Raw genomic sequence first — 11,357 nt, 5'->3', positions numbered from 1 at the left:
TCGCTCCCTTATTTTGGTGGGGAGGGTGTTGTGACGCAAGCTTCTGTCAAGACAGGGGTCAGCTGAAAACTTTAAAACAGAGATTGATAGATTTTTGTTGGGCAAGGGGATTAATGGCTATGGAACCAAGGTGGAAATTTGGAAACACCCTTCTCCCTCCCCCCCCCAAAAAAACAGATTAGGGGTCAATTAAAAATTTTGAAATATGATTTTCCAAGGATTACAGAAACAAGGCAGGGTTGCTGAGTTAAGATATGTACTAATTACTATTAACTACTTTCTACATTACAAGTGACTGCACCCAGGGTACGTCAGTGGCTATAGAGCATTTTGAAACACCCAGTGGTCAGAGGCACCTAATAAATTCCTGAATGGCAGAACAGGCTCAAGGGTCTGAATGGCCTCCTCCAATTCCTATCCACTTCCAGGTGTCTTGTTGTACCACCCACACACACACACACCCAATTCAAGTCACAAGTTTTGACATCATCAGTTGCAGGAACTTTTTACAAAGAGAGAGTCTAAATGAATGGACACAAAGCTCAGAACTCCACAAAAATTAGTAAAACTTTATTTTAAGTATATTTCCAACATTTCCAAAGAGAAAAACAGGAAAAGACTAGTAAATGTTCTGTACACAGATCAGGCAGCTAAATGCGGCCTTGTTTTAAGCACGTTTCATATCCCGTTTTTACAGTTATGTCCAAAGAATCACATCAGAATCAGGTGGTTTAAGAATCGTCAGCTCCCCCATCAGCACCCAAAAAATGAAAAGGGTCCATTCTCTGCTGCATATGGGGGAGGGGGAGGGGAAGGGGGGGAGGAGGAGAGAAATGGTCATGTGTTTTGCACGGCAATCCGATTCATTACAGTAACTGACCCATTTCACACCCCACCACCCCCAACCCACCCACCCACACCCTCCTTACCACTCCTGACATCAGTAACCCTTTCACAGCTCACCTCCCGTTTCCTCACAGACGGAATTAAAATTTCCCACAGTCACCATCCTTAAAGCACAAATCACATCCACATATAAAACCATCAGGGCCCGACAGACAGAACCAGCCCGTTGCCCTGGGTTACCAAGGAACGCTCAGCAATAATGGTCAAGTAGCATTATTTCCACAGAACAAAATCGAAATTCACACTGGTCCAGGTGCAGCAAGGGTGAGAAAGGTTGTCCAAAACCCCCACTGCCACTCCCTGACTGCACCCAGAATTCAAAAGGGTCCAAAGAAAAATATATATATTCAAATTATACAGTTTAGATTTCTCCTTCCTTCCGTATCTTGGATTTATTTTAAAACACATCCCAGAATTTCGGTGTTCCTCCATCACCCCGCCCCCCCCAACAACATTGATACAGAACGTGAAACATAAGCCAGTTCAAGTCCAGTTCAAACAAGGGCGAGAGTCTTGGAAGTAAAATGCGCAGACAAGTGCGGACTGCACGTGTGGGCCTTGGGGAGGGGGGGTTGGGTGGTGGTGGGGGGGTCCCCTGGATGGGACGGTGAGGGGATCCCAGTTCTCGCTCGGTCCGTTCCTCGCCCTCAGTTCTCCTCGTCGCTGTCTTCGGGGCTGATGGCCGGACTGGTGAGGCTGTAGGTGGGGGACGTGGGGGAGTAGCCCGGGGACGTGGGGGAGTAGGTCGAGCCCTTGGGGCTGGTGGGCGAGTACGTGGGAGAGGTGGGCGAGTATTTCGGGGAGGTGGGCGAGTAGGTGGGCGAGGTGGGAGAGTACTTTGGGGAGGTGGGGGTGTAGACTGGGGAGGTGGGGGAGTAGGTGGGGCTGGTGGGGGAGTATTTTGGCGTGGTGGGGGAATAGGTGGGGGAGGTCGGGGAGTATTTTGGAGAGGTGGGGGAGTATTTTGGGCTGGTGGGGCTGTATTTTGGAGAAGTGGGTGTGTACTCTGGAGAGCTGGGGCTGTAGGAAGGGCTGGTGGGGGAGTATTTTGGACTGGTTGGGGAATAGCTAGGACTGCTGGGACTGTAACTGGGAGAGCTGGGAGTATAGGTTGGCGACTGGGGGGTGTAGCGAGGGCTAGAAGGCGAGTAGCTGGGGGAGGTGGGACTGTAACTGGGGGAGGTGGGACTGTAACTCGGTGAGGTGGGACTGTAATTTGGAGAGGTGGGTGTATAACTGGGAGAGGTGGGGCTGTAACTAGGGGAGGTAGGGCTGTAGTTGGGTGAAGTGGGGGTATAGTTGGGTGATGTTGGGGAGTAGCTGGGACTAGTTGGCGAGTAAGAGGGAGAGGTGGGGGAATAGGAGGGAGACGTCGGGGAGTAACTGGGTGAAGTGGGGCTGTAAGAGGGACTGGTTGGAGAGTAGCTGGGAGATGTTGGGGAGTAGCTGGGGCTAGTTGGTGAGTAACTGGGAGAAGTCGGGGAGTAGCTGGGGCTGGTGGGGGAGTAGGAGGGGGAGGTGGGGGAGTAGGAGGGGCTGGTGGGGCTGTAGCTGGGGGACGTTGGGCTGTAGCTGGGGCTGGTGGGGGAGTAGCTGGGGGAGGTAGGGCTGTAGTTCGGGCTGGTTGGCGAGTAGGATGGCGAGGTGGGGCTGTAGGATGGAGACGTTGGGGAGTAGCTGGGACTCTGGGGTGTGTAACCACCAGGAGACCTTGGCTCATAGGCAGGAGAGGTTGGTGAATAACTGGGAGACATCACTCCACCTAGAGGGTCAAACAAACACAAAAAGTCAGTTACTGTTAAGACAAGCATTGGAGAAAATACAGAAACCATTTGCAAGGACGGTACCAGAACAGAGATGTCACCGCTACCAGGAACGATCGAACAAACTGGGGTTTTTAATCTTTCGAAAGCAGCCAATGAGCTGATGGAGGTAATTATAGTTGTGAACGAGGTGGACAGGGTAGATGTGGAGGGAATGTTCCCACTAGTGAGAACACAAAAACTAGGAACCAAAAGTACCATGGAGTTAATAACACAAGGCTTTCTAAACTGTGGGTCTCGAGATGAGGGATTACGAGCTCAGAGGCAGTAATGAGTGTCGTGGAGCTTGGACTGAGTGCTAACAGCCGGGAGGTCCCTATAAACCCTAGCTTTTTTTTCCCTCTATTAGTGGGGGCAACCTAACAGATCTTTGAGGCTCGACTCCTGCTGCAAAAAGGCAAGTGTTTTAGTCAAATCAGGTTTGCAAACTTTTTGTAGAACTTACTCAGCATTGCTGTTTGTAGGAAGGCTAGATTTCCAATATGTCCTGGCAAAGTTTAGTTCAAATATACTTCCTAATTTCAGCCAAACATTACAAAAAAGGTGTCCTGCAAGCTGCAAAGAGGTAGCTATACCATTCAATTCCAAAAGCAAACCTTGTTGATTGGTTTTGAAGTATATTCTTGCACTGCAGGAAGGAGAAGTCATCCCTCCCTCCCCCACCACCCCAACCCGCTCAATAAGTTTTGTACCCTGGGGTCATGTGAAGTCTGAGACATTAAAATGGGGTCACACCGGGTAAGTCTGGGAAGAACTGCACTAGCAAAATGAATAGTTGGTTAAAATGTGGAACTTGCGGGTCGAGTTGAATAGTATAGATGCTTGTACTCATCTAGTTTTCCTTTGCATGAGAGAAAAGAGAATAATAGAAAGATGCTGGAAGACAGACGAGGTAGATGGAACACACGGAGACTCGTGTGGAGTGTAAACACCAGTACAGACTCGGACCAAATGGCCAGTTTCTGGGTTGCACATTCTACGTAATTTAATGGGGTCTTGCTGGTAAAACACGCGGCACCCAACCTTCCCAGGATTGGACAGATTATCACTGATCAACTACTGACCTGGAGATGGAATGTAGGGACTGGATGGGCCAGGAGATCCAGGAGAGCCAGGGGTTGGAGACCAAGCAGGAGAGTAGCCAGGACTGAAGCCACTAGCGTCAGACGCGGCACTAGGAGAGAAGCCAGCAGCTCCTGGGGTCATTCCACTGCCTGTAATACAAGAAGGAGCAGGAGAAATCACTCTTCAAATCATATTGTCACTTTAAAAAAAAGTTATACCCAGCACACGTTCATGTCTGTATCCGCTGGGCATGGATGACCAACTTTGCGTCATTAGGAGAAATGGTTTCTGTACTCACCCACACTGGGTGACCAGGCTCCGTAGGCAGGAGTCGCACCCTGGTTCCACGGAGTCATAGCCGGAGACATCCCACCCATTGGGCTGGGGGCAGAGCCGAAGAACATTCCGGTCGCTGTAAATAAAGTTTGAAAAAAAGTTATTCAGACATCCTTAATTGACTCTAGTCCAGCAACACCTCAATTTTAAAATCCTTATCCTTGTGTTTGAATCCCTCCATGGCCTTGCCCCCCGCCTCCAGCCCCTACAACCCTCCCTATTTCTGTAACCTCCTCCAGCCCCTACAACCCTCCCTATCTCTGTAACCTCCTCCAGCCCCTACAACCCTCCCTATCTCTGTAACCTCCTCCAGCCCCTACAACCCTCCCTATCTCTGTAACCTCCTCCAGCCCCTACAACCCTCCCTATCTCTGTAACCTCCTCCAGCCCCTACAAACCTCCCTATCTCTGTAACCTCCTGCAGCCCCTACACCCCTCCCTATCTCTGTAACCTCCTCCAACCCCTACACCCCTCCCTATCTCTGTAACCTCCTCCAGCCCCTACACCCCTCCCTATCTCTGTAACCTCCTCCAGCCCCTACACCCCTCCCTATCTCTGTAACCTCCTCCAGCCCCTACAACCCTCCCTGTCTCTGTAACCTCCTCCAGCCCCTACAACCCTCCCTGTCTCTGTAACCTCCTGCAGCCCCGACAACCCTCCCTGTCTCTGTAACCTCCTCGAGCCTCTACACCCCTCCCTATCTCTGTAACCTCCTCCAGCCGCTACACCCCTCCCTATCTCTGTAACCACCTCCAGTCCCTACCACCCTCCCTCTCTGTAAGCTCCTCCAGTCCCTACAACCCTCCCTATCTCTGTAAGCTCCTCCAGTCCCTACAACCCTATCTCTGTAACCTCCTCCAGCCCCTACACCCCTCCCTATCTCTGTAACCTCCTCCAGCCCCTACACCCCTCCCTATCTCTGTAACCTCCTCCAGCCCCTACACCCCTCCCTATCTCTGTAACCTCCTCCAGCCCCTACACCCCTCCCTATCTCTGTAACCTCCTCCAGCCCCTACACCCCTCCCTATCTCTGTAACCTCCTCCAGCCCCTACACCCCTCCCTATCTCTGTAACCTCCTCCAGCCCCTACAACCCTCCCTGTCTCTGCGATCCTCTTAAACATCCCCAATTTTCATCGCTCCAGTACTGGCGGCCGTGCTTTCAGCTGCCTGGGACCCTGAGGAATTCCCTCTCTAAGCTCCTCTTAAAAAGACAACATTTAGAATTTTGCCATCACCCAAACATTCCCACGTTGCCGGTTTTTCATTTTGTAGAGTTTGTCACAAGTTGAGTGTTTATTTTGTGCTGTGATTCCAGGGATGAAGAACTGTAGCCATGAGGATAGACTGGAGAGGTTGGGACTGTTTTCCTTGGAGAAAAGAGGCTGAGAGGAGATTTGATAGAGGTATTCAAGATCCTGAGGGATATGGACAGGGTAAATGGAGAGAAACTGTTCCCACTCAAGAGAGCATCAAGAACTAGAGGGCACAGATTCAAAATAAAGGGTAAAGGAGTAAATATGATGCAAGGAAATATTTTTTCACTCAGAGGGAGGAGTGTGGAACAAACTTCCTGAGAGGGTGGTGGAGGCAGGTTGGATCGAGGTATACAAAAGGGAATAGGATTGCTACCTGAAAAGAGAGTGTGCAAGGTTATGGGGATAAGGCAGGGGAGTGGGACTAGGCAGAATGCTTTTTCAGAGAGCCAGTGCAGACTCGATGGGCCAAATGGCCTCCACCTGCACTGTAAAGATTCTGCGATATACCCCAATGTCGTTCTCCTCATCCCAAACATAATAGCTGGAGTTCGAGTTGGCCACTGAAATCTTGGTGAACATATTCCTGTCTTTTGGGCCTATAAATAAACTGTTACACAGCAAGACCTTTCAGACCCATTAAAACCCCCTCCCAAATCTCAGCATCCAGCTGCAACATGAGCACCATCGAGTGGGATTCTGGGTTTACCCCACCAGCTGCATTTACATAACTCCCCTGCTCCCCTTGGAAGATTCTCTCATCCACGTGTCCTCTACTCCTTGAGGAAGAGGCTTAATTCAACACAATCTGTTGTGCGTAAGGTTGGATTTATTTTTGGAAAGAATGGAAACTCACGTCCTCCGACTCCGAGCCCTCCGATGTTCGTTGGGATCTCCATGCCGTACTTGCACTTCTCAGCGTCGAGCAGCAGGTCAAAGGATCCCGTTCCTGCTGGCGCTAGCTGCCCCAGCATGATGTTCTCGGACACCCCTTTCATCGGGTCCATTTCACCGTGTGCTGAGGCCTCCATTAAAACATCCACCTGCAAAAGTACAGAGGAGGTGACGGGGTTAGCAACACGTAGGGTGGGACTGACAGCGAGGTGTGAATACTCAGGGCGGGACAGAGCCAAAACAGACCAGGAGGATCCCAGTTTCCAGCTGTGGCCCGAGTCAGCTGCTTTCAGATTGGACAGTCTACAACTGGGCCCAGTGCCCTTTCCTTCAGTTTGATATGTTGGAGATATAAACCACTCTCCTTGCTGCAAGGAGCTCACACGGGCACAGGATCAGCATCATCTGCGATTCTGCTCACAGTTGGATAGCACCTTGACACGGAGAGAGGTATCAGGGAGGGTGGTGGTTGGTTGATGTAGCAGCCTTTTCTCTCAATCTCAACACCTCCCTTCCCCTTCAGATGCCGACAGTGATATTACCCACAAATCCACTGCAACATTTTCCATTCTCATTACTCTTAAAATAAAGTCTTATCCCCTTATCTTTTAGATGAAATGTTACATGTCCCTCTCTGATGGAGGTGAGAAGTCCCACAGCTGTTTTGAAACGAAGCAGCCAATTTGCACACAGCAAGCTCTCACAAACAGCAATGTCATCATTACCAGATGATGCTTTTGTTGATATTGACCTAGAGAAAAATATTGGCCAGGACTGGAGACAACTTCCCTGATCATCTTCGGATTAGAGCCATGGAATCTTTTCAATCCACCAGGCAGACAGTCCTCATTTTAATGGTCTCAGCCAGACAATGGTTCCTGACAGCACCTCTCCCTCAGCACTCCCTCAATCCTGCCCCCAAGGCCCCTTCAGCACTGCCCCACCTCCCCCCACACACCACTTTAGCACTGCTCCCCTCCCGCACCAGCATGGCACTCCCTCAGCACCGCCACATCCCCCCCCCCACAACCCCCCACTCCCCCTCCCCAAACACCATGGCACTCCCTCAGCACCGCCACATCCCCCCCCACACCCCCTCCCCAAACACCATGGCACTCCCTCAGCACCGCCACATCCCCCCCCACACCCCCTCCCCAAACACCAAGGCACTCCCTCAGCACCGCCACATCCCCCCCCACACCCCCTCCCCAAACACCATGGCACTCCCTCAGCACCGCCACGCCCCCTCCCCAAACACCATGGCACTCCCTCAGCACCGCCACATCCCCCCCCACACCCCCTCCCCAAACACCATGGCACTCCCTCAGCACCGCCACATCCCCCCCCACACCCCCTCCCCAAACACCATGGCACTCCCTCAGCACCGCCACATCCCCCCCCACACCCCCTCCCCAAACACCATGGCACTCCCTCAGCACCGCCACATCCCCCCCCCACACCCCCTCCCCAAACACCATGGCACTCCCTCAGCACCGCCACATCCCCCCCCCACACCCCCTCCCCAAACATCATGGCACTCCCGCAGCACCGCCACATCCCCCCCACACCCCCTCCCCAAACACGATGGCACTCCCTCAGCACCGCCACATCCCCCCCCCCCACACCCCCTCCCCAAACACCATGGCACTCCCTCAGCACCGCCACATCCCCCCCCCACACCCCCTCCCCAAACATCATGGCACTCCCTCAGCACCGCCACATCCCCCCCCACACCCCCTCCCCAAACACCATGGCACTCCCTCAGCACCGCCACGCCCCCTCCCCAAACACCATGGCACTCCCTCAGCACCGCCACACCCCCTCCCCAAACACCATGGCACTCCCGCAGCACCGCCACATCCCCCCCCACACCCCCTCCCCAAACACCATGGCACTCCCTCAGCACCGCCACATCCCCCCCCCACACCCCCTCCCCAAACACCATGGCACTCCCTCAGCACCGCCACATCCCCCCCCACACCCCCTCCCCAAACACCATGGCACTCCCTCAGCACCGCCACATCCCCCCCCACACCCCCTCCCCAAACACCATGGCACTCCCTCAGCACCGCCACATCCCCCCCCCCCCCCCCTCCCCAAACACCATGGCACTCCCTCAGCACCGCCACATCCCCCCCCACACCCCCTCCCCAAACACCATGGCACTCCCTCAGCACCGCCACATCCCCCCCCACACCCCCTCCCCAAACATCATGGCACTCCCGCAGCACCGCCACATCCCCCCCCCCCACACCCCCTCCCCAAACACCATGGCACTCCCTCAGCACCGCCACATCCCCCCCCACACCCCCTCCCCAAACACCATGGCACTCCCTCAGCACCGCCACGCCCCCTCCCCAAACACCATGGCACTCCCTCAGCACCGCCACATCCCCCCCCACACCCCCTCCCCAAACACCATGGCACTCCCTCAGCACCGCCACATCCCCCCCCACACCCCCTCCCCAAACACCATGGCACTCCCTCAGCACCGCCACATCCCCCCCCACACCCCCTCCCCAAACACCATGGCACTCCCTCAGCACCGCCACGCCCCCTCCCCAAACACCATGGCACTCCCTCAGTACCACCCTAACAGCAATGTTCCCTCAGCACTTCCCCCACCCCAGACAGCATGGCACTGCCTCACACCAGAGTCGCCCAACGTAAATGCATCTTATTGGCATCAGGCAACTTAAGCTTGGTCTCAGCATAACATTGAGAGATCACAGAGTCATTACCGTTTCTTCAAAGGAACACTTCATGAGTGGGCCGGTGTCCTGCCTGTTCACCCCGTGACGGGTGATGGCCATCAAGTGTCCTCGGCAGGTCATGGTGTCACACAGCAGCGACAAGTGGCGGTAGTTGACGTAGGAGCCATCGAAGGAGATGACGTGATACAGCTCCCGCTCCAAGGCTTTCCGCACGGCTTCAATGCCAAGAACCTGGAACAGAAACGGGCAGAAAACATCCAGTACGGAGTCTTTAGTCTAACTGCATACCCTACAGAAGGTGCATCTCAACATCTTACCTCACTGTAACAATCAAAGAGCCACAGGCGTTGAAAATGAACGGATTTATATATTGCCTTGAACATTACAAAATGCCAAGGAGCTCACAGGAACGATCTAACAATTTGACACTGAGCCGCATAAGGAGACAGTAAGACAGGCTAACACGGTAGATTTGTTTGATCCATTCACGGGATGTGAGCGTCGCTGGCTGGGGCCCAGCATTTATTGCCCATCCCTAAATGCCCCATGAGAAGGTGGTGGCGAGCTGACTTCCTGAGCCGCTGCAGTCCCATGTGGTGTAGGTACACCCACCGCGCTGTTAGGGAGGGAGTTCCAGGATTTTTGACCCAGCGACAGTGAAGGAACGGCCGATATATTTCCAAGTCAGGATGGTGAGTGGCTTGGAGGGGAACTTCCACGGTTTTAAGGAATATATTCAAGACAGAGGCGGAGAGGGTTAGGTAAATCCAGAGCTTAGTACCCAGGCAGCTGAGGGCACAGCCACTAAAGTTCGGGATACACAAGAGGATGGGACTAAGGATTTCAGTAATGGGGAGGATTGTAGGGGCTGACGGAGGTTACAGAGATAGGGAGGGGTGTAGCGGCTGGAGGGGGTTACAGAGACGGAGTGTTGTAGGGACTGGAGGAGGTTACAGAGATAGGGAGGGTTGTAGGGGCTGGAGGAGTTTACAGAGACAGGGAGGGTTGTAGGGGCTGGAGGGGGTTACAGAGACAGGGAGTGTTGTAGGGACTGGAGGAGGTTACAGAGATAGGGAGGGTTGTAAGGGCTGGAGGAGGTTACAGAGATAGGGTTGAGGGGGGAGTGAAAGGATTTGAAAATTACCTTCGCAGTTTAACATCCTGTCAGTAACCACAGTCATCATCACTCGAGGCAAGCAGTGATGTAAAGTACCAGCTTGTCTCTGGTCTGGATGGGGTGATGTGAGAATTTGTTTCCTTTCCTGCAGGGAGCGATAGTTGGAGTAGGGGCGGGGGGGGGGGGCAGTCTGGGCAGCTCCTGAAACAGGGGGCAAGTTACTTGCACAAGTCAAGGTTAGGTGGACTGAAGGTGGGGGAGCAGCTTAAAAAGATACACAAGACAAGGTGAAAGCAGAGTGGGTACGAGGGTTTTTGACAACACTCGTAAGGAAGAGGGGAACGCCAGATATACTGGGGAGAAAAAGGGTAGGAGACTCTCCAGATGGTCAAGGCCACTTGAACCAAAATATCAATGTCTTTTTCGCTCCTTGGCCGTTGTGTGTTTTCAGTATTTTATCATCTTTATCTGATCTTAAGAATTTGTGTGCGCATCAAAAAATTCATTCAGGGCTGTGGGGGTGGAGGAGAAAAAAATTCATTCAGGGCTGCGGGGGTGGAGGAGAAAAAAATTCAGCTCTTACAATTAGGAGAAGACACAGGGGTGATGGGCTGAACAGCCTCCTGCTCAGCTCAGTCTATGGAATCTGCTGGATGGGATAAAATCTGAAAAAGAATCATCCTCTTGGAACTCTTGCTTAAACCCTGCAGCCTCCCCTGCACTCCCCACACTGGCTGATTGGGGAGGACCCTGGGTCGAAAGCAGAAACCTGGAGTAGTTACCGTGAAGATCTCCACAATGTCGTTGGACGTGGTGCGGACTGGATCCACGTCCTTCTCGCTCAGCACCCTCATCAGACTGACGCCATCCGTCTCCAGAATCCACTCCTGGAGGGCTTTAAACTCCCCATCCTCTGTGATAATGATCTTCTTCTTGTTGTCTGTTTGAGGGAGGTGCATGTACACCTAGAGTGGAATGAGGAGAGGGTTAAAAACCAAAAAAAGCAATCCAGATAGGTTAACGCAGCAACAAGTTCTGCCACTCGATGATAACTGGGGAAGAAGAGGGCCCCCCCAGTGCAGGAGGGGGGATATCAGGGAAGGTTTAGGGCAGGTAGCTGCTGTCCAGGCAGGGTAGGTGAGGAGGGGGTTACAGTCCTGAAACTGTAATAGACACAGGGGAGGGTAAATATTCTGGTAAGGATCAAATTGACAAGACTTTTTTCCCAGCTTCCTCTGTGATCTGC

General features: G+C 53.1%; 1 protein-coding gene across 1 annotated transcript in view; it reads right to left on the bottom strand.

The window, feature by feature from the left end:
- Positions 1 to 549: 549 nt before the first annotated feature.
- Positions 550 to 11,357, bottom strand: part of polr2a (RNA polymerase II subunit A) — a 51,487-nt gene continuing 40,679 nt past the window's right edge. The window contains exons 24-29 of the mRNA XM_041178871.1: positions 10,894 to 11,076; positions 9,022 to 9,225; positions 6,243 to 6,429; positions 4,093 to 4,206; positions 3,794 to 3,943; positions 550 to 2,668 (exon numbers count right to left, since the gene is read on the bottom strand). Coding sequence (XP_041034805.1) covers positions 1,554 to 2,668; positions 3,794 to 3,943; positions 4,093 to 4,206; positions 6,243 to 6,429; positions 9,022 to 9,225; positions 10,894 to 11,076 — 1,953 coding nt within the window. The 3' untranslated portion in view covers positions 550 to 1,553. The remainder of the gene's footprint in view (positions 2,669 to 3,793; positions 3,944 to 4,092; positions 4,207 to 6,242; positions 6,430 to 9,021; positions 9,226 to 10,893; positions 11,077 to 11,357) is intronic.

Source organism: Carcharodon carcharias, chromosome 33, assembly GCF_017639515.1.
Source record: "Carcharodon carcharias isolate sCarCar2 chromosome 33, sCarCar2.pri, whole genome shotgun sequence".
Classification (NCBI taxonomy): domain Eukaryota; kingdom Metazoa; phylum Chordata; class Chondrichthyes; order Lamniformes; family Lamnidae; genus Carcharodon; species Carcharodon carcharias.
Note: the sequence above shows the minus strand (reverse complement) of the source record. Positions and strands in the feature narration are given on the sequence as shown.